The following is a 24,091-nucleotide window of genomic DNA, read 5'->3' as shown; positions in this document are numbered from 1 at the left end:
ATATAAACAAGGGGGCCATAGAATGATGAGGCGTTCCGATTATTAAATAGATACAACTAATCTATATTTGAAGATGTCCCAACACTCATTAGTCCTCAGTTGTGCGATACGTTAATTTTCAAGCTGTTCGTTCGTTCGTTCACATAACTAGCTATGAGAGAGAGAAAGATTTATTTCGTCAACCAGAAAAAACAGTCATAACAACTAGAAAAAAATTCAATCTTCAACTACTGGTCCAGTAATCAAAGAAAAAAGCGACTTAGATTTTCCACTAGGTGTCCAAAAAGTGTCAAAGAACAACAACAAGAACAACAACATTATATTGAAACGATCGTTATGTCCACTACGTGTCCAATAACGAAAAATGAGGCTTCACAAAAACATTTTTTTCGATACAGACTGGAGGGAGCGATACGACCATTCGGTCATCGAAGTCAACTCCCTCCAAGTTGATTGTGACAGTCGCCGTTTAAAGTAAAGTTACCGGGCGAGAGCCCCATATTTGTACTTTTTACCCATAATGTCCCATTTCACGACTACGCCGGCTAGTGGTTGTATTTAATAGTTATATATACAATTCAGCTTTGTCAACTTTATCAATATCTAGAATGATCAATATTCCCTCATATTCTAAAAGATACTCCCGTAGAGTGTGTACCATGTTAGTGTCAGGCCATAATTTTATTCCGATTTCTTTATTTTAATTATATCACGAGCTCGGGGACTGTCTGTGTTAGCCAAGTGAATATACCCCCTGCCCATAGATTTCAGGTCCTTTACACGACTTGATGTAAAGTAGGCTAATAAAATTACCTACATATTGGTACACACACTTCTGGAGCGCCTTCTAAAAAATTGTGATGTAACAAAATGAAAGGAAAATTTCACCTCTCAAAAATTTGAGCATTTTTCTTTATTTTTGAGGCCCTTATTGGGATCCATTTAATTTAGCAATATGACTATGGAATTGGCACTTAAAACTCGATATACCAAAACTCCATACAGTCGACCTATAATCGCTCTTTTTCAGTTCATTTTATCGGTTACTATATCTTGAAGAGATGAAATATATATATAAAAAATTTGTGTTTTTAACGACTAGTTAGATTTATGAATAATGGCAACACCAATGTGTGGTATTATGAGAAATAACGGACACTTGAACTATCAGTATTTCGATAATAGTTACAGCCAGGTATAAGGAGGTGTAAAATTTTCGTAACTTAATTGAACCGACTACCCAAATAATTTGGCCTGATAAAAAGACAAATTTCAAGATGCGACAGCCGACAACACCTAATCCTGATTTATCCAATCATGGAAAAGGGAACAGTGTTATTTGATTGCCCTTACCGGACTCTTTGTGGGTATGGAGCGCTCTTGAGTAACAGCTTCCTCTACAACCACGCAGAGAATAAATCCTTAATAAAACTACAATTTATGAGTATCAACTTAAAACGTATAAACAAAGTTCACGTCAAAGACCGTGACAGAACCATAGGCATTTGCATTTATGCGACTCACGTCTCTGTATTCAATTTACAGTTGCAATTGTAAATTTATAGTATTTTGAATATTAATTGGTGGCAATTTATGGATTTAACAAATGAGTCCTCCTTATTTTCATAATTTTATGTCTGGGCTTGATTTGTAGAGTCAGTATTTTAATAAAGCAATAAACACTTTCGCGGCGAAAAATGTCGACGGCGCTATATTTTGTACATAAAACAAAGAGATGGACCTAAGTAATATATGATTGAATATTTGACTTACTGTATTTTTGTACAGTGTTTTATTGTTTCTTATTTTGGATGCTGTGTATATAAATCAATAAATTCAGTTAACCTTTCTATGTTGTTTACTTTCTGTTACTGATCTATTGTTACGTAACGGACATGTAACAGTAGGGTTACACATTACTTACTTACAATTTCGCGAGATGCAGTTTGTTAACTGCTGAACCGAGTTTAGCGAACATGAGTGATTCTTTTTAGTATTTCGAGGAAAAAGCAGGCAGAGATGACGAAGAGTTGACCTTTCGCCATTAGGTCTACGTTCAAAAAGCTCAAAGTACACCTTATCGATCAGAAAATAGTTTTATTCAAGAGCAGCAATTTTTTTCGTGTAAAGGCGGCGCGGGTTTTTTCCCTGATAATTTGGCGCCACACGAACAAAAAGTTTGAGAAACGCTGGAATATTTATTGCAAGATCGTAGACGACCGTTTGTTGAACAAAATTTTGACTTCAACTCTAGTTGAAAATGGCGAATTCTTTACCCATTCATCGGTTTAAATATCCACGGAAACCAGAAAAAAAATCTGACTGAGGTCGGAGGGGATCTAGGTTATCACTATTGCGGAAGATCTGGGTGGATTTACATAAAGCGAGTGCTAGTAATAAACGTCAGCATGGATATCCGTTGACAAGCCAAAGCTTTCACATTATGCGGTGGGAATCGCCACAATTCAACGATTTACTAAAAAAGCCGTAATATCAATACTTTGCTTTTAAACACCACCTCGAAATATTTTAGGTCAACATTTCGACTTTGGGCTCCAGCTTACGAGCAGTCTTGATTTGAGATCTTATAAATAGACAATTACATAGAAAAAACGAAGTGGGGTTCAATCTGCCTTTTCTACGTCGATACCCACTGAATGAAAATAAAATAAAACTTGACTTTCCACAAACATTTATTTCATAGTGACAACGAAAATTTTGAATAATCTCACTTCCACCGATAAAATGATTTGATACGAAAGGAACATTCGTGGTATAAAAACGCATTCACATTTATCATCATCCAACATATTTTTATGAATTCATTCATCTTCGAAAAAGCAAAAAATGTTATATCAATCACAAACTTTCTTCGACGCTTCAATTTGAATTGTTTCATACAAACCATTTACGGAGTATACGGCAATTTGCAGTACACACTTTTGTTTTAATACTTCTCCCAGCATGTTCGTGACTCAAAATACTGCCTCGAGTTGAAAAGAACTATTTAGTGCACAAACAAATATAAAATTACTACTGTGATATTTTGGTACTCCCGAAGTATGTGAACCAAGATGGCGGACACCGGAATGTAGAATGTGTACCAGGTTGGGATTAGGCCATAATTTTGTTTCAATTTCCCTTATTTTAGTTCTATTACAAGTTCGGGGACGAGCCAAGTGACTCCCGTAGTATTTGTACCTGTAATTATGTCCCAACCCTAACCTGGTACACATACTACGTTCCGGTGTCCGCCATCTTGGTTCACATGCTTCGGGAGTACCGATATTTTTGCTTAAAATTGTCAGTTATGTGCGTAGCATACTTGAAGGAACATCAATAAAATCACACAATATGTAGCAAGGCAACAATAAAAGCAGATTAAGAAATTTTGATATACAATTGAAGGTATGCAAGTTACATTATCGTACATTTGATGCCGGGCCGTTGTTTAGAACCCACATCAGCACTATCGTTTGTTGAAGGACTACACCTCTGCAAGTCGGATTCCCGTTTCATAACATGCGCAATACGACGACTCAGGAGATTCCATTCAGTTTTTTTATTGCCGAGTGGTGTTTTGTCTTCCAGGATGAGAATTTTCATTTGTCTATCGATCGTTGGCGTTTTTCTTTCCAATACTTCCAGCCTGTGCCTGCGGATACCGTTTCCAGTGTAGACATTCATAGCGATGTTTGACATTTGTTGAAACTTATCGTCAAAAAGATATCTCTTTGCCTGAAACAACTTCTTTTAATATGTGTCTACAATACACAGTCGCTTTTATATTCTTTTTTGGTTTAATTTCAACTCTAATTGAACCTTCTCGGCACAACATGCTTCAACAGAAATGAGCTTGCATCTTGTGTGGTTAAATCATTAAACAAGGAAAATAATATTTCCTGTTACCTTATTAAACTATGTTATGTAACCATTGGAGAGGCCTATAGACAGAACTTCACGCAGTCAAAAGTATAAAGAAATACGTTCAAAAACTTGAATTTTGATACTGTTTTATTGTATTCAATATCCTCTCAACGTGTATCAAGTAAGATTACCCTTGTTTTGACAGTAAACATAGCATAAGTTTGGAACATTCGATTGTTTTCATTTTACACTTACAGCATGAAACGTTTCAACGATTTGAAACTAGCTTCTTCTGTAGAAAATGCCTTTCTCAGCAACTTAGGGAAACCTAATCCGATCTGAATTTCTTTTACCTATAGATATAATATATATCCTATATACCAATACTAAAGTTTGTTTATTTGTAGTTAGTGTGGTTAACCTTATCAAGATGGATTAAACATTTCACTGCTTTTCCCAACAATATAAAGTATATATACAAGTGATTCTCAAACGCGGTTCTTAGAGCCGCATGCGACTATCAATCCTTCTTCTTACGGCTCTCATTGTCCTTAAAAAATTATTCAGTTTCCATGAAAATTTTTCATCGAAAATTATTCAATGTCTCGAAATTGAAAGACTATAGTGCAGTAGTTAACATTGATGTCATCGTAGCTGTTAGGTCGATCTCTCGGGCGTTTTAATGTGTTTGGAAAGAGAAATATTTTCAAATTGAAATAGATATCATGATGAAAACATGAAGCTATCTAGCTATTGTTATATATATTCCTGAAGTATACACTCATCACGATTGCGTCTCGCTATTTCAGACTTCGGAATTAAAAGTCAAAGCTAATGTTAAGTTTGGCGTTAAATTGGTTTTCACTCCCAGTTTTGTTGAAGTTGTTATTTTAAAATAAATACTTGAGTTTTGTTTTGTTGCTATTCAAATTTTCGTTGTTTTTTGTGCGGCTCCTGACGACTTTGAGGGTTGAAATTTGGATCTGGCACCAAAAAAGGTTGAGACCACTGATCTATACAGTGGACTACATTTGTACGTTATTTTTATTGCCGATCGCATGATCTTGTTCACCTACGCCATGTCAATTTTGGCAAGACAATTGGTTCATTGCTACTATCACTTTAGCGTGTAATATGATTCTTCATAGAGACGGGTGGTTATTGGATTTAAAAAATAGTTTCGAAAAACGACTGTGCTAATTGCACGATTAATCACTACAAGTCTATTTTGCGTCAAAGATGAATTCGAGAAACATTTAAATCATTTTCTGATATGGTTATGTATTGGATGCTTCTGAAAATGGAATCTACGATAAACACCGCTGGTACTTCCTCCACCATCAAATCCATGCATCTGGAACAAACACCTGGCTAACTAATCCCATGCCTGGCATGGAATGGTAACCGGACGAGAGACTGTGGTTCGCCATATGATTAAGCCGTGGGCTGGCATTGGCTGGGCGAGACTCGAAGAATGAATGTGACGCTGCGACGTCAAAAAAGCTATCATTGTGGCCGTCGTAGCAGGCGTATGTATAATCTTTAAAAGATATTGAGGTCAGTCTACTTAAGAACTTATTAAGATTATATTTTCATCACATTGAAACAGAAAGTTCCCTGGACAACTTTTGCCCAAAAATATGATTATGTTATATACTCTAGTCTAGAATATATGTATTCATAAATCAATAAAATTTCGAAGACAAGACATGTTAAAGATAGGCGAGTTGCCAGTCGTTTGTCTCTACCAACGCAAGGCAAATAGTACACGCTCAATAGCGCTCCGAAGTGACGGCGTGTGGAAAGTGATTGATCAAATCGATGAAATTTCATCACACTTCGCGCTAATTTTGCAAAAATCTTTTTCATCAATAAAAAGTATAATTAAACATCACTAACAACTGAAATATATAAACAAGTTAATAACAAAGGCAGTTAGTATCAAAATCCTATAAAATAAAATTTATATTATTTTGTGTCAAACACTGATTTAAATCCTAATATAGCTTTAAGATTGGAGCGAATATTTAGGTGGAATCCTTGTATTGCTTTCATATATGGTCAACAATCATAAACTAGTCGGCTATTATAAGGAATTTGCCATCTTGTAACATCTAGACATCGCACAACATAAGTAAATTAGTAGATAAAGTCATCCTACGGAGTATGAATAATAGACAATATGGATATACTTATACACTAAAACAAGCCAACAAACAATAAGTAGACTAAGTAGCATAATATCAGTCCAATTGCACTTAAACTAATCATCATTTCATTTTGCATCTTCTTAAAAATCGGACTTCGCTTCATCCATGTTTCTGCCAACTTTCCTCTTTCGTTCTCGTGTGGAAAAGGTGTATCTGGAACGTCTTTGCCCAAAAATTCACAGAGTGGTTCCCAACCTTTTCGCAGATCGCAGATAAGTAAACGATCTTTCGGAGCTCGCTAAACATGTTAGCACATAGAACATAATTATTTTATGATTTTGCTTGTGTATTTGGAACACTGTTTTATTGATCTGAAGAGCAATAATAAATAGAGCCACATCCGGTATCGTGGTATGATTGTAATGTATGATCACCAACGCGTCCACGCTACAAGTTGCGAATAATTGTAAAGACAGTTATAATTTGATAAACAATATAGCAATGATCAAACAAACATATGGCCAACATGACTGCCATGAAGGTGTCAAACATCGGAACAAAATATCCTGTTTACAACGATATCCATTTGTCGGCCATATTTATCCGGCACTAAATATTCTGGAATTTGCTATATAGAAAATGAAATTGGTAACATAAGTCGAAATTCAGTAAGAACTATAAGTTAAAATTTTTTTATTTGTAATTAGTAAGAGTCCGAAGTTAGGCGCATTGGTAATATAATATGAGACGAAATTAATTACGTGTCTTCTCTTAAATTTTCGGCCTTATTCGTGTTTCCCATTGTGCATTATTGCTATCGTGTGCTTAAATAAGAATATCGCCCTTTACTGACTAATAAGGCTTGCGGGCATAAAACGTCGCATTCGAAATGAAATCCATCTATTTCTCTAAACATCAGTAAGTCCGCAACGCCTTAGCACTGAGTTTTCTCAAAAGGTCGTCGGCGGACAAGCGTAATGGAATGCCAGTAGGTCGCGCAATGCCCTCAAAATCTCAAACGTGATTCAAAATATCAAGCTCCGTATCAATCAGAGTGGTATGAAAAACATATGAATGACATTCCTCTAGCTACTTCTTTAGTTACCGAAAATTTGAAATTAATTATTTCCTTGGTTGCGGCGAAAAGCGTTTTTATTCACAATAAAACCCCAGACATGACAAGAGCAAACTTCTTGCAAAACGATCTATAGGTCCATTGTGTGTCAATAAGCTAATACTAATATATAACCCACCTCCAAAACTGAACTGCAGTGATCACGGTATCTTTTTTTGGTAACAGTGCTGCTGATTCCATTGAAAACATTCCAGGGAAAGAAAGTATGGTTGCCGAACATTATGCGATCTCGGAAATATAGAATATGAAGTTTAGAAAACAACATATGTAACTAAAAAAACATGGTATCTGATATCTGTTTCAATAATTGTACAAAAAATATAAATAGCCTTTCACTTTGTCAGTGCGGTTTAAAATGCCATTTGTCCGGCTTATTTGATGACATGAGCAATAAAGTTGTTATTTTTGAACACATTTTTGGTGCCACCTTGGTATCGATCTCATACTCATTTTTGTGACTTATTGAATTTTTATGTTTAAAAATTACAAGGTGGTTGTATGATGATTGGAAGAAGTTTATGGTTTTATGGGAACATTTGATTCCAATGTTTTGATTCCAATGTATATTGATCGTCTTTAAAGCACAAGACCAGGGATGTGCAAACTGCGGCCCGCGGGCCAAATGCGCCCACAAAGAAAAATTGTGCGGAGAAATTGTACTAGCAGAGAAGTGACAATTTTGAATGGTGTGTCCGCGAAACGAGTTTTTAATTTCTTTAACGTGGTATATGCGAGCGATTCCAATTTGCATCGTAAAGCCTATACCGGTACCTAAGCGCCACTGTCATATGAGCAAAACTAGCTAGCAAAATACGCAATGTTATAAAGACTTGTTTCTCAAAGTCAGTGTGACAATAAATTTGAAAAGCAGTTTTCTTTAGAAATGTATGCGTTTTAACTCACCATTTTTGTAAGGACTCGTAACAATGCCGTAAGCTCAATAACAAAAAGTAACAATTTTTTGTGCCGGCAACTACGGGAAACGCTATCTTAAATAAATGTGCCCGCGTTCCGCGGCTTCACCCAGTTACTTGTATCTGGCCCTCCTGTAATAAAGGTTGCACACCCCTGCGCAAGACAGTAACATACTCACTGACGAGGCCTACATGAGCAAAGAATTTGTATCCTGTGTAGGATAGAACAGAGAGAGATCTGAACAACCAATTTTTGTTGAACATTTTTACTTGATTTTCGACACTCTTCTGCCAGACATCTTCGCTCGTTCGTTGAAGAAATATTATCTTGAAAAGCGTTATCACCGTTATCAAGGAGATGTAAAATCAGATGTGTAATCAGTCCAAATAGATTAAAAAATCAATCAGTGAAAAAGCACGGACACCGTATTCACTACAATCCCACTTCATTATGATAAAAAAGATAGAAGAAATGTTTCAGAAATAAAACATCTCCCTCTTTGCTTGTTTGCAGAAGTTTCATTATCTGGCGCTCCCGAAGTATGTGAACCAAGATGGCGGACACCGGAACGTAGTATGTGTACCAGGTTAGAGTTAGGCCATAATTCCAGGTACAGATACTACGGGAGTCACTTGGCTAGTCCCCGAACTCGTAATAGAACTAAGGATAATTGGAATATATTTATGGCCTAACCCCCATCCTGGTTCACATACTTGAAGGACCCATTATCTTATAAATAGAAAACACAATATCCAAGCTATTGAAGGTAACCTTAGCATCCGGGAACGCTTCCAATATTTCTTCCCAAAATATTACGAACGGGACATCGACTCCAACATCAACATCTTTGTACATTCGGTGGAAATCTTCCTTTGTTCCGCCTTCTTTCAAGATCTAATATAATTGAAGCGGTTATTTGGAAGAACACTGCTACCTCACGAGTCAAAAAACGGACAACATTTTTGTTGGTTTTTTGATGTATTGACAACATGGCGTAGGCTATAACATTAATGCGTGTATATCCAATATCGAGATGGCTAAAAAAGTCAGTTAGTCGCCAGGCCAATACAATCACAATGTATTTTTTGGATTGTTATTTTTATTATATGAAGTAAAAAAGTTAGAGATATAGTTTGTGCGGAAGTTCAACTGTGAACACACGAATACAAATACAAATATACAAATCATAAACCTAAGCACTAGGTAGCATGTATTCCAGCAAAGGAGAAAGAGCTCAGCAGCGACATCAAGCAACACAAATAAAGCATTATTAATGGCGTCATGAATATCATCATAAACGGGATATTTATATTAAGAGGATGTTGTGCTTATATATTTTCAATCGAAGTTATGCAACCTCCCCTTTCACCTTTTCGTGGTTTAATATATCGATGCCTACCTTCTGCCAATCTTTTTCCAGATAATAGAAATGATGTTCCAGATCGTAAACCGAATATCCGAGAATATCAAGAACAGCGGCCATTGTTTTGGTTCCGGTCTTGATGAACCCTGCCACGATCACCTTCATATTGTATGTGCTATTTCGTTTATAAAACTAGATAAAACGATACGCTCCTGAAAACTTCCGATAAAAGCAAAAACATTTTGATTTAAGAAATATAACGACATCATTTTTAAAAATTTATTTCGTCCGATAAATGACGCATATATATATATAATATATATTGAAACAATAGTGTGTATTCAGTTAGTGCCAAGAATACAGGTTGCGCTTACAATTCAAATTTTAAATCATACTCCCCCAAATTTTCTATTTTAAAACGTGGAGCGGTGTTTCATCGAATCTAACATTTCTGTCGAATTTCTGTTATGTATTTGCGTCATAGCTTGCTGTTTTCCCCACGAACTTTGCGATTATGATGTCAAAATCGCATTCAAGCAATAGCTACTTGCTTTTACCTGCCTGCGTGCTTGTTATTCATTCTAGCGTTTTGAAGTCTCACGATAGGCTGTGTTTTACTGTCTTATTGCTTTGTCTTATATCAACCTATATTATTTTTGTCTACTGGTGATCTGGTTATACCCAAGACATCGCAATTTTAGTTGGCAATATCACATGATTGGTTTAGTTCAAATACCAAATGGTGTCTTGGAAAAAAAAATAAAAACTATCACCCTCGAACACATGCGGAATTACGGTTCCTTTTCGTCCTGAAAAGTAATAGATCAACGATTCCCAAACCTTTTGTTCAACCCTTCTTCCTCATCTCTGCTCGATTTTTCTTCGAAATGCTGGAAAAATCACCCATATTCGCTAAACTCTGTTCTTTAGATATATGAACTGCAGCTCACGAAATTGCACAAAGTAGTTTATCGTTCTATTGTTACGTAACATTAGAGGCAGACACTACGTAACAGGAAGTAAACGGCGTAAAAAAGGGATTTATTGATTTATATACGCAACATTTAAAATAAGGAACAAAAGAACATTTATAATAAATACACTATCTAAAATATTTTGTCAATTTTCGCGGCGCACCTACCCACTCGTCAAGACGCACTAATGCGCCGCACCCTTTGGGAACCGCTGGTAATAGATGATAAGTATTTTTTATTGTGCGAGATTTCTATCCAAACTCCATGGTGAAATGTACTCGATTTAACTCAATGCGTGAAATAAGAAGAAACATCATCGTCTTTATCACTTTGCCAGACGGCAACATACTACGCTAGGCAATAAAAATCAAATATTATTTCAGATTTATTATGTAAACCTTGGGTGACTTTAAGCAACCGCAATTAAACATTTTATCTGAAAACCATGATTCTAACTAATTGTTAAACTGTTGAATATAATCCCCTGGGGCGTACAGTTTAACGGAATGTAAGCAGAAAATTGAAGCTATTCTACAACAAATAATCTGATTATGATCTTATCGTCTACAAGTCGTATATATAGAATACAACCATATTGAGGTTATAATAAACCTGTTGATAAATGCAAATGGTCAACCTATGAAGTTTGAAAAAGTTTCCTTCATCTGTTCCCGTGGTTTTTAAATTTTGCAAACCTGCCCACATGATTCTGCAAGCTTTTGTCAACAGCATTTCAAAATCAGAGCCGAAACCAGAACTTTACAAAGGTAACTAAACTACACTCATTCCAGCGGATATTTTGCGAGTTGTCTAAACCTGGATGGTTGAATATTCGATATATATATATAGTTATTCTTACATAAATATTAGGATGGGTAATAGAAAGACATCACGAAAAATTTACAGCTGACGACTAGTGTTATATTCAGCATTCCGAAAGTTATGTGATATATATTTACGTAAGGTATGTCTTGTCACCATTCAAAACAATTATATACATGAAAATTATGGGTACTCCCGAAGTATGTGAACTAGGATGGCGGACACCGGAACGTAGTATGTGTACCAGTTGGGCCATATTTTTTTTTCAAATTTTCCTTATTTTAGTTCTATTACGAGTTCGGCGACTAGCCAAGTGACTCCCGTAGTATTTGTACCTGAAATTATGGCCTAACTTAGTACACATACTACGTTCCGGTCTCCGCCATCTTGGTTCACATACTTCGGGAGTACCAAATATTGTACCATAGTGATACTACAGCAAGTCCTATGCACAAGTAAAACCAAAATAACATATGATCGGTCCAATCACACCATCATTCCATTTTTTATCTGTTAAAGATCGGGCTTCGTTTCACCAAGGTTTCTGCCAATTTTGCTCGTTACCCTTTCCTAGTCTGTATTGCACGTGATAGGTCTACTGACCATGCGGACTCACCAGCTTTAGCTAAACATTTCTGTATTGTATACTTGAATCAAGTGCACTCATGATTATTCGAAACAGAGAAGCAATTGGCTATATATATATATATATATATACTGGTCATTTCACACATTGATCGGTTACCCGGCTAACCGCCGTTGGTGTTGATGTCCGCATCACAATTCCGTGCGAATTAATTTTTATTCCTATAATTTACATTAGAAATCGAGTGCTACCTTGGATGACGATTTGCGCTCAAAGTTAATCGTGACCGTTAGGCAACTAAAACGGTGAACTGATGAACCGGTTAACTATTCCCAGCCCTAAATGTGCTATCCCATATCCATCCAATATATATTAGTCGTGTGAATTCTGTCTTGAATGCCCTCACTTATTATCGACTTCCTGTTTTTATGACAGTCTTTTCTCTTTTTACTGTCGGTACTTTCTATTCAGTTACAGACTTCATTCTTTACCCGAAACGCATCCGTCTAAGCTCTAATGGTGAATTGTTTTCTTCCCGAAGACATCTTCCGTGGGTAATTTCCATCACAAACCGCGCCTTTCCAGAAAACTAGAATTGACTATATATATATGGTTTCTGTATTTGCTTTGGTACACCTATACGAACATACCTTCTTTCTTTATTATAGTTACTACAATGCTTATTTGTACACACATAAACTACTTAAACTGTACAAAAGCGTGAGTATAGGACTCATTGTTAAGGATTCATTAAGGATTGAACAATTGAAGTAGTTATCATGTAATTTGAGGGAAGAAAACGAAGTTCCAATATAGGCGAAGGAACAAATTTAACAAACAAACCACTTCTTTCTCTACTTTCTTATAACTTTTATTACGCGATCTGAAAATTTATGGTTCGTGACAGCTGTCTGCAAAGTACCATGTTCATTATTAAGTTGTGTTTAAATACTAGGAAACAACGGTGTTGGATGATTTACGGTGTTTGCAACATGCCTATCATATTCACGGAATACTCAAGATCAAATAAACGAGCATTCTATCGTTATCGTCACATTGGAATTAACGGATATTGGTGTATTGCACATTAAGTTTAATACTGAATGAATATGTTATCTATTATGGAGTTATGCTGTGTCGCTTAAATTAATTTTCAAATATAGTACAATAGTATGTCTATGGGGAATGACTGCAATAAGTTACTGTGAAATGGTATAACATATAAACTGCTTTATGCAGTGTTAAATATAGTTAAAAGTCTTACTCAAACAAATTGCCTGCAACATGGTATTTCTGATGAAGTCAATGATTAACGAGTCGTAACTGTGTTTATGCACAGCAATATATAGGAAAGTTGTGCTTATATAAAACCGTAACCTAGACCTCTCTAATATCCATATTTTTTTGCATGAACCTTTTGTTTTTAGTTCATGCGCGAGAAAGAGATTTTGAGTTGAAAGATGAATTAAAAACATTTTCTTAGATAACTATTGTTTATCTCGCTTCAACACATCTTATTTTTATGAGTCATCCACGTATTATTGCAATAGGAGTACAAGAAATAGTGTGCAAACTATCACTGCAATAATAGTTAAGCTAAATATCATTTCAGTTTGCATTTTTCTAAACATTGCATTTCTTTCCGTCCCAGTTTTAACCAGTGTTCCTCTTTTATTTTCGTGTGGAAAAGGAGTATCAGGTATCTCTTTCTGCAGGAATTCACACAACGGCTTCCAGCCTCTTTTCAGGTCGCAGATTAGCAAACGATCTTTTGGCGCTCTCTGAAATCATATATTGATGAACGTGTATAAGTTGTTCGTTTATCAAGTCAAATCCCAAGATTAATAAAAAAGTGTGAATAATAAATAAATGAATCCTAAAATTAAAATGTCAGAGCCGGAAAATTTTATAGTGAATCAATGGGTGTTCAGAGGATGTTACAGATTTAGCAATAACGGCGCTTATCAGTAAGCTACATCAATTAATTTTTGTTCTGCTATTCTTGTACTAATCACACTTATATGGGAACCGTGTGGGAAGTGTTTGGCACTATATTAATTTTTGTAACAATTAACCTGATTTGACCTCAGCAATGTGACGGGTCATTCAATAGTCTTCCAATTATGTCATCACACAGATATCACCTTCCACTAATACGCGTTTTTTCAAGTTCAGTTTTAAGTATTTTGTTGCGTCTAAATCTGCCGCAAAACCACGGCGGTATTCCCGAACCATGGCCCGCTATGGCCAAGCCAAAACCCACGGCGACAGACTTTTTAGCTGCCACACACCAATGGAGAGCTGCCGTTACAGCGGCAGCGAATTGAAAACCAATGGCAGGTGAAATTTTGCTGCTGGTCGGCCGTAAAGGCAGGGCTGCCCCTGACGATGACAAATATTGGGTTTATATTGAGACTATTGTTTGGTTCAACCTATCTTTGTGAATCAACATTTTTTCATATTTACTTCACCAGAAACAAACACGGAACACGCCTTTCTGATGATCTGCAAGTCTCGCTCAGTGTTACAGTGTCAAGAAACGCGCCTCTGTAACATTTGGTAGTACAACTGTTAATTTGGTCCATTTCATCTTAGGCCTGTGCAGAGTGTTTGCAAATAACCCAGGTACATTTCAGTTTCCTAGGATATTATAGTAGTGATCACTTTAAAACCAATTTGAAAACACTCAGTTTTAAAATGCAACGCAAGTGTCATTGATAGAAATTTATTTCAACGTTGTGATATCGCTTGATTTTCTGAAGAATCCTAGAGTTTATCAGTGTCTCTACTTGACTAAATACCAGTAATTATTGATAGTTTAGGCTTAATCGACTAAACTTTTTTAGAAGTGTACATTGAACTGGTTTACCCAGAAAGTAGCCCTCGGCTTCGAAAAGGTTGGTGACCCCTGCTCTGGACACTCTGCTTGGTCGTATTTAATAAATTTGATAATTTATAAATATAGAAGGTTTGGACAGCCATCGGAATAATAAGTCAAAGTAAAAACTATTAGAGTAAAATAATCACTTGCCGTCAGGACAGAACAGCAATGATCCCGATATCTTTTTCTGGCAACGATAGGACTTATAGCATTACAAAAATTCCATGGTAGAACGCTAAGGTTACCATATACAACTCGATCTAAAAAAAATTATAATTAAATATAATGAGCACAAATATCCAACTGTAGAATATGCTCTATTATGCTGATATATGGAATGCATAGTTTCACGCTAATTAAAAAGGTGTAATTTGAAAACAGGAAAGCAATGCTCAAATATATAGACACGAATGCCAAAACGAAGTAATTTCAAATCTAATATCAAAGTAATAGCAACAACAACAACCGTTGACCACTGAAAATTCAAGGCAATTGAATAAGTGATTTAGGAGAAAAACGATGATTCACAACAACAAGAAAAAAACTAACAACAACAACAACATAATAACAAAACGATCCATAGCCCCACCTCGTGTTTAACAAGGCTATTGACAGGGAGACACCATTGCACTGGCATGTAAATTTTTATGGAGTTCGACCTGTTTGCCAGGAAAATTTCTGGACAATAAATGGTACTCATGTAGTATATTAATTAAGATGGCGGTCACCGGAACGTAGTATGTGTACCAGGTTGGGGTTAAGCCATAATTTTATTCTAATTTTCCTTATTTTAGTTCTATTACGAGTTCGGGGACTAGCCAAGTGACTCCCGTAGTATTTGTACCTGAAATTATGGTCTAACCCTGACCTGGTACACATACAACGATCCGGTGTCCGCCATCTTGGTTCGCATACTACAGGAGTATCAAATTTTTCCGAGATAACAAAATTAAAGTAATGTAAAGGAAACAGACGTAGAAATTGAATGAACTTACTGATAACCGCAAGATAATTAAAAAATTTGTATCCAGTGTAAGAAAAGATTGGAAGCAATCGGAATTTCCAATCTTTATTAAACTTTTTCAACTGATTTATAGCACTTTCTTCCCATTCATCCTCACTTGATCGCTGGAGAAAAATTATCTGAATCATAACAAGAGAACATCTTTACTTTTCTTTGACCTATCATAATTGACAGTCTGCAATCATACAAATAAAATGTCGATATAATTGAAAAAAAAACTTTTTCTAATGTAAAATTAGTTACTGGGAATCAGCATAATACTTTTGTTTGCTTGCATTCCAATCATAAATTCTTATAGGTACAACGTTCCCCAACCGGGGAGTGGTTCCGCTCCAGGGAGCTTCTGCTTTGGCTGTGTATTTGCTGTAGTACCACTAATATTCTTAATACTATACTACTTGAATTGTACAAAAGCAGAAGATCGACTTGTGCAGATTGGACATATAAAGTAGTTTTTTCTGTTCCACAGAGATGAAAGAATAAGGAGTTCAAAAATAGACGAAGGAAGGAATTTAACGACAAAGGTTGCGAACCACTTCTATAGATCATTCAGTATCCAGATATCTGCAATTTATTATTTGCAATTTATTGCCAGCAATTTAATAAAATGACCCATGTTCGACGTACTTTGGCTTCAGGAAACGCTTCTGAAATTTCTTCCCAAAACATAGAAAATGGAATTCCAGCAGCCGCGTCAACATTTTTATACATGTGATAGAAATCTTCTGTTCTTCCGCCTTCGTTCAATATCTATGTGAAAATTAAAACAGATTTGATTTGAGCGTGTATATAACGTCTAACATTCTCAATTCAGACTTATTCAAACATGTATTTGCTCAAGGCAAAGGTACAAAAACTAACGCAGAAGTGACACCTATAGGATAGGATTTACATATTTATCGTGAGAAAAGGAAAGTCAATAAGACGGCTTAATCATATATCGAACCGGCCACATAATTATCCCCGTTGGATTGGAACCTGCGAACCCCCGCCGGGTAATCAGAGGTACGGTGGCAAGCGTATTCCTAACGTTCAGCACGATGTGTCACACACCCATATAGTACGATATTTTCTGCAAATAGGTTTGAGACAAATGGCCAATAAATATTTACGACTGACTTTTAACCACTCTTTCTCCAAATGTATAAAATGATCCTCCCAGTGATAGACAGAATATCCAAGAATTCCAAGAGCAGTCGCCATAGTGTTTGTACCAGTTTTCGAGAAACCCGCAACAATTACTTTCATTTTATTCGGTAGTTGCTTTTTTAAATCTGTTCGTTGCATTGAAATCATACTGAACATCTTACATAAATTTAATCTACAAACAGGCCCGAATGTACCATTGGGCAAGAGAGGCTGAAGCCTGTGGCTTGTACATTCAATTTTAACCCGTTATTAAATTTTAAAAGCTTGTTCTAGAAGACGTCATTGTTGTGAAGAGAAGCCTCAACAATCGCTCAGCCTAGGGCCCCTCGTCGTCTTAATCCGACGCCTAATGAACGCTACAGTTAAAATCTAACCATACTAGTATTATTTCTAGTACACACAAGTAAATTTCTTGTTTTGCTTTCTTGTCGTTTTCCTATGACCTATATAAACATTTGACGACAAATATTGACATAATTGACTATACAACATAGATAACACACATAACGGAGGAGCCAATTAGTAAAAGCAAAATATAATATTAAATCTGAATCCTAAATATGAGTGGATTCGTCTCGAATCCGAGTCCAAAAACAATTTGCTGCAACACTTTCTCATTGCTCGAAACGGTTTCATTGCAAGTTACGTCCACTTTTTCTGCAACAGCGATCGTTAAGGTTCGGGATAAATAAACAATCGGAAAACGCTTGAATTTGGCGAAAAAGCAATACTAAGGTCTGGTCATAGGCGAACATTTACAACATCCGGGATTGGAATGCCTCAAAGTATAATAAGAGAGCTATGCTCAAATATATGGACACGGAGGGCAAAACTAAATATTTTATCATCAATTCCCCGAAAACCATATGCGGTAACTTACCAGTAGTCGTACATGTAGGCCTGATATTTGATTGCGGAACTGCTTGAAATAAGCTAAAAACAGTGTTCCCGTGAGTAATAATGAATACAGTGTCCAACAATAGTATCGGATTTATGACTCTCCGGAACCCGCGTACTTTGTTTTATAACATTAAAATTTAGGTTATGTGTATCTTCTTGACGAAAATCAAACAAAATAATCACGCAACTTAAAAATAAGTAACAATCTTAAAAAGAAGGGAAACTTTAATTTGTCTAACTAGCGCCGATCATATGTTGCTCATAGGCGGCCGAGTTGGTCAGTCAAAGAGCAAAATTTTGGGTTGGGTTGGAGATATGTTGGAAATTGTAGCATATGCATTTGATAACATTCACCATTGTTATACGGCTATAATTGTCATCATGGCTTACAAATCTTGTTGAAAATGTTGTGAAATGCCTGAAATTTGGGACGACCGCAATAGTAAAACGCCGGAACGTATGCCTAAATGTTTTGTACAAAGTTAATGAATAACTGAATGCCTTGATAAGAATTGAATCTACTCGCTCACGCTTACAATGCGCAACTGAATAAATTGTACCACCGTTCGTTTTTCTGTTGTTCTTAAATGACTTGTAAAAATGGTATTTCGTATTGAATTTCAGTGTAAACTCGTAAAAAAGCCAGTGATTAGCTCCGAATTGAATCACGAATATGTAACGTATGGTTCAATGTCGCAGCTGCAGTTTAGACTTATTCATAATCACAGTCAATCAGGAAAGCACATGACCAGGCTAATCACGTGACTTTGTTACGTACGAAGTGAAGTATGTTGCGAAAATCGTTTTTCTTTGCGGTTAATAGACCAAACAATTTCAGCTATGGTTGAGGCCGCTACAAAACTTTCAATTTTTCAAAATTCTCATAGAATCGGATATTTCACCCAGAACGTGGGGATACTTTTATGAAATCTGAGAACACTTAATTCTGTCATGGAAACTAATTTCGTTCCAACAAATTTTGTGGTCAATTTCCTTCACCGTGCCGGCACCGAGGCTTGAACTTCGCCTACAAATATTAAAGCATAGCTTTCTTATATGTAAACACAGAGTAATGAATTGGAATAGCATCAATTGTAATATTTAAAAGGACAGGGCTAACAAAAAATAAGTATGTAATAAACTTGTAATAAGATGTGCATCACTGTTATATTAATTGTTTCTCTCCCGCTGTCCGTGAGTCGCTGACTGATAATACCTAAATCGTCATGAAACGGTACTATAGACCGGGGCTACTCAACTATTTTTACCGAAGGTCAGCATACAAAACTTCAAGAATATTTGGGTCCGGACTTTCCAGAAATTATATTTCGGCATCAAACACGCAATTCCTCGGCCGACTAATGATAATTAGCTAATCAAGATTGTTTGTTATGGCGTTATAGTTCTTTTCATATATATTTTTGAATCTCTAAAAGTGATTTTATAAAGAAAATTTTAAAAGGGGGGCTACTGATTCAAAATGAAGATTTATGCGCGGTCCGAATCAAATACCCGAAAGGTCCGGATTCGGACCGCGGTCCGCCAGTTGAGTAGCCCTGCTATAGACTACTAGGATTCCCTCGCAAAAGGGTTGACTTCTGGTCTGGTTTGTTGGTGCATGCCCAGATTATGCCTAAAATAGAAACTTTTGTACTATCACTAATTTTCTGATCTATTTTATTTATTTATTCTGTTTATCTTAAGGTGTAGACAATAGATGAGATAGGCAAGATTGTTTTATTGCTTCACCTCTCGAAACCATAACTTGTGATATACAAAATCAAAGAAATCAGATGAGCAAATTAGTGATGTGGCAATAACAGGATGGCATCTACCGCAATATGTAAATATTTTGAATAATCAAATTGAAATGAACCTATGTTTATGCTTGTTATCTTTTCCGGTGACGGTTTTAGTAAAATACGTAATCATATCTATTAGTTTAAAACGTTCACAGAATTAATGAAGGTATGAGGAAAACTTAATTGGGGAAAGGTATAAAAATCCTCCCAATAGAAGCGTTATTATATAATTTCTTATATAAAGACGAACACAGTGCATAGATGAAATAATTTGCGCATTATATAAAATTGGATTACATCGAAAACATGGGCTTAGGTAACACTTATTATTTCGGGTATAGATTCACCAAATTGCTTGGACTTGGCGGTGTGCAATTTTAGACGATTCGAGTTTACGATGAGTTAGTTATACAACGTACATGATATGAAATTCCTATTTGGGTAACTGACGTAATTAAAGTCGATCAGAGTCAGTGATTTCCCTACACCTCCTCCATAGGGGGCAAACCTTTTTAAACTTTCCCCTTCCCATAATTTCGAGCTGTTACACCACCTTTAATTCCGAACTTAAATATAAGTACCCCCCCTCCCCTCCCACAAACACACACACATGCGCGCGCATACACTCACACACACCTAAACTGAAAAAATGGGAGCATACCGACCAGACTATATTAAATCAACATAGATTCTAAAATGAGGAACCGGCTATTTCAAATGGTTGAGCATTTCACCATCAACCAAAATTGTTTTTTGCGGCATCGGAAACGGACCGCTGTAACAGCGACTAACTGACAATATACTTTTGTCGATGACAAAATGCCTTTTCTGCAATTGTCGTGGTTATTGACGTATTTCGTACTGGGAAGAATCATTGGAAATTACTTTAGGCAGTTGAGTTTAGAATCTATTGTTACATAATTACTAAAAAACTTTTGGTAGTTTTAGACGATTTTAGCGTGTTTTCGAATGTTCACTCAGAAGAAATAGATTATTACTTATCCGCCTCATTTAATCCTTACATTATTTCATTTCCAGTATTATTCAGTAATTAATGAGAAAAACTAAAATATTTTACCAAAGATGAAGGTGATCGTTGCAGGATTTATTAAAACAGGAACCAAAACAATGGCTGCTGTTCTTGACACTCTTGGATATACAGTTTATGATTGGGAACATCATTTGTATCACGTCGGAGATGAATGGATTAAGGTAATTATGACTTGAGTTCAAGCCCATCGAACTTGAGAGAAAATTAATAATATACGCTGAATATGATACGAGACCGCCTAGTTTATTTTATTTACTCCGAACTCGGAATCGGCGTCGTTTTCCGGCATTCTAATATCGTAACATTCCTTTGTCATTCAAATAACTCATATTTTCAGAATCCTATTTGGGGCAATTGCTCAGAAACACACAATGATAACCTTTATTTAATGCAGATTTTGCAGCAAGGAGGCACAAAAGAGGATTTTCGTCGAATGTACGAAAACGTCGATGTTGGAGTTGATATTCCATTTTCAGTATTTTGGGAAGAAATCTCAGAAGCGTTTCCTGATGCCAAAGTATGAAAAAGTACTACTTTCTGTATTCTACAACATGGCTACTCGACTGGCGGACCGCGGTCCGAATTCGGACCTTTCGACCATAAAATTTGGACCTCGTTTGCTCGTTTATTTTAGCAGCATAAGCATCGTTTTATAGTTTTAAATGATTTTGATACAATTTAAATACACAGCTATACAGTTTGTCGTACTGGTACCGGTGTGCGATATTTGTGTCCATATTTGCGAGCCATTCATTGCTCTTGAATTTAATTAAATATTGAATTTGAAGTTTCGTTTATTTGATGAAATAAAATTTTCTGTAATGTCCGGACCCCAGTAATTTTCAAGTTTCGTAAACGAACCTTTGGTGAAAATAGTTGAGTAGCCCTGTTCCACAATGTCACACGGAAGTAAATTAAATGTAGGAAAGTTAAATTAAATCTATATTTACAGATAATATTCTCTCAGAGAACAAGCGAAGAAGCGTGGGAAAAAAGCCTTCTTAATCAAATAAAAATGTTCAATACAAATTGGGGATTCTTGGCGTTGTCAACATTATCGTATACTGGATTCAAATTCTTTACCAAGGTTTCTATCGTTGGTAAGTGTAGACAGACTTCCACAAGGCGAAAATTCTGTTCGTAACAAAACCTGTAAATATTAAAACTTTGATAGCAAATCGTAATTCTCTCCATCAACGAACAGAATTTTTCCGTTTTGGGGGAGAAACTTCCCTTGTATTTGCTGTAGTATTACTAAAATATTCTTTAGTTCATTATTATTGCGATATTACTTATTTATATACCCGTTATAAACTACTTTAACTGTACAAAAGCGATGGTGCGATTTGCGCATAACATTAGGTAAAGATCGTTTAAAAACTGAATAGCAAAGTACCGGACTTTCTACTGCAGGTACTGCATAGTGAGAGGGGAATAAAGGGTTCTAAAATAGGCGAAAGGGATAAATTCAACGAAAAAAGGTTGAGGATCACTGCTCGACATAGAAAAATATTAAGAAAAGCATTCTTAATAGCAGTTTGTGATTGTATTGTAACCACCGTTCCATCACTTTAGAAATATCCAGATATCGAATTTAGGACGGTTTTTGGATATTTTGATTTGGCAATCAATGCAATTTTCAGCTAAATTTGTCATCTACGGAGATAACATTACAAATTTAGAATGCCCTTTAATCAAAACAATCCGACAAGCTGTTATTTAACATTTCCAAACTCAGTGATTTCTATACCGTACAGAAATCACGACAATATCTTCATTTTGCAGCTAGAGTTTTATTTGGCAACTACAACTTCTTCCCGTGGAATGCATTTTACGGAGTGAGCATGACTGTTGCCAGAAAACGGTATCGAGACCATTGCAACTCTGTTCTAACGGTATGAGTAGGTTGTAAATTAAAGTTCAAAAGATAGTTAGGATTTACCTTTTCGGACTTTAAAATAATCTGAAGGTCCCCTGAACGCATCTCAATGTGTTGCTGTTCCCAATCATCGCAATGTATTATTACTTTTCGATCGCGATCGTTACTTGTTGATCGCAAGCGGTAAGTATGTTGATAGGTATTTGTTTGTTTGTCTGTGTTAGGTTGATAAGGATGTTAGAGTGATAAGTCAGCGGTCTCTAATCGCTATCTCGTTTCACATTTGCAGAGAGCCCCTAAGGATCGTCTACTTATCTTTGATCTGAGAGACGGTTGGAAACCCCTGTGTGAATTCCTTGGCAAAGATATTCCAAATGTTCCATTTCCACACGAGAACGAGAGAGGGAAGTTGGCGGAAAACTTGATGAAACGGAGCCCGATCTTCAAACAAATGCAAAATGAGATGATGATTAGTTTAAGTGTGATTGGACTGATCCTGTGTTATTTGCTTTACTTGTCCATTGGGCTATTTATGTAGAAGAGTACTTCTGTGCAATATTCGATCTCGCAACGCATTCATTTTAATTGAACCCTTATGATTTTTATACGTTACAATATACCAATCAGTTATGTGATTTCAACACTTCAAATTTTGTAGTTAGCTTTGATCGACAGTTCCGTATTTAGTTTGAGACCTGTGGGCAGTGCTCGATTAACTATTAACCAAAATCAGCACGTGATTAGAGCACAAAGAAAAAGGGTGCACCTCAGACATTTTCAGAGACGATTTTTCAATGGTTGGGGCCTTAGTGTTTAATGAAACAACGACAAAGACCTCAATATTGACCCGGTTGAAATAATGTTTTCAATAATCATCTAAAAACTTTCTTTAAAAAAAAAAAATATATACAATGCAAATTAATGGTAATTTGGCCCTCAATTAGCAATGGATACTGAAACTTACTTATTCAATTTCAGATGGTATAGAACATGACTTTCATTATTATTATTTTTTATATATAAGGCACCAAGCTTAGGGTCTATGACAGGCATGATCTGGACCTGCCTGTGCACGTGACCTATTATTCTTTAAACAGCGTTGTTCAACCATTCTGAATCGCGCAACACTTATATTATGAATTGTAGCGAATAACAACATATGCAAACTTTAGGTTTTTCGTAAATGAATGATCCAATTAACTAATAATTTTATCGACCCTTTTTCACAGACTCTAGACTTTGACTACATAAGACTAATAGAATATCAAATTGATTTTAAAAACAAATTGATTTCTAATAATATAAAATGCAAATAAAAGTTTTCCAAACTCAGGGCACAAAACGTTAAAATAATAATGAGAATAGGTGTAATGAGGTAGGCTGCGGGTTAATGAAAACAGCAATAACATTTTAACTTGATATCTGGGCTTACTTCAATAAGAACAAATCTTCTAATAGCACGAACATCAGTATCAAAATCAGTCAGTCTAAAACCAAATGTAGTGGTTCCTTATATTCTATTTCTGCTCCGCTAAGCTTTTTTCAGTACAGCTGTTTAACGGCCACAGGCACTTGATTGGACCATTGGTACCG

General features: G+C 35.9%; 3 protein-coding genes across 3 annotated transcripts; 1 reads left to right on the top strand and 2 right to left on the bottom strand.

The window, feature by feature from the left end:
- Positions 1-5,051: 5,051 nt before the first annotated feature.
- Positions 5,052-9,683, bottom strand: LOC120343149 (uncharacterized). Its single transcript, XM_039412269.2, has 5 exons — positions 9,467-9,683; positions 8,839-8,961; positions 8,246-8,393; positions 7,271-7,380; positions 5,052-6,315 (listed from the first exon to the last, which is right to left on the bottom strand). The coding sequence occupies exons 1-5, from the start codon at positions 9,593-9,595 to the stop codon at positions 6,067-6,069; spliced, it is 759 nt and encodes a 252-aa protein (XP_039268203.2). The 5' UTR covers positions 9,596-9,683; the 3' UTR covers positions 5,052-6,066.
- A 3,706-nt stretch (positions 9,684-13,389) lies between these two features.
- LOC120343356 (uncharacterized) lies at positions 13,390-17,165 on the bottom strand. The gene is made up of 4 exons (XM_078111333.1): positions 16,837-17,165; positions 16,345-16,467; positions 15,689-15,836; positions 13,390-13,593 (listed from the first exon to the last, which is right to left on the bottom strand). Exons 1-4 carry the CDS (start codon positions 17,020-17,022, stop codon positions 13,532-13,534), a joined length of 519 nt encoding a protein of 172 aa, XP_077967459.1. The 5' UTR covers positions 17,023-17,165; the 3' UTR covers positions 13,390-13,531.
- Positions 17,166-20,626: 3,461 nt separating this feature from the next.
- LOC120342766 (uncharacterized) lies at positions 20,627-23,123 on the top strand. Its single transcript, XM_039411730.2, has 5 exons — positions 20,627-20,780; positions 21,014-21,136; positions 21,572-21,719; positions 22,405-22,514; positions 22,788-23,123. Exons 1-5 carry the CDS (start codon positions 20,652-20,654, stop codon positions 23,034-23,036), a joined length of 759 nt encoding a protein of 252 aa, XP_039267664.2. The 5' UTR covers positions 20,627-20,651; the 3' UTR covers positions 23,037-23,123.
- The last annotated feature ends 968 nt before the right edge of the window (positions 23,124-24,091 follow it).

Source organism: Styela clava, chromosome 3, assembly GCF_964204865.1.
Source record: "Styela clava chromosome 3, kaStyClav1.hap1.2, whole genome shotgun sequence".
In the NCBI taxonomy this organism is placed as follows: Eukaryota; Metazoa; Chordata; class Ascidiacea; order Stolidobranchia; family Styelidae; genus Styela; species Styela clava.
This window is presented reverse-complemented; position numbering and strand designations above follow the sequence as displayed.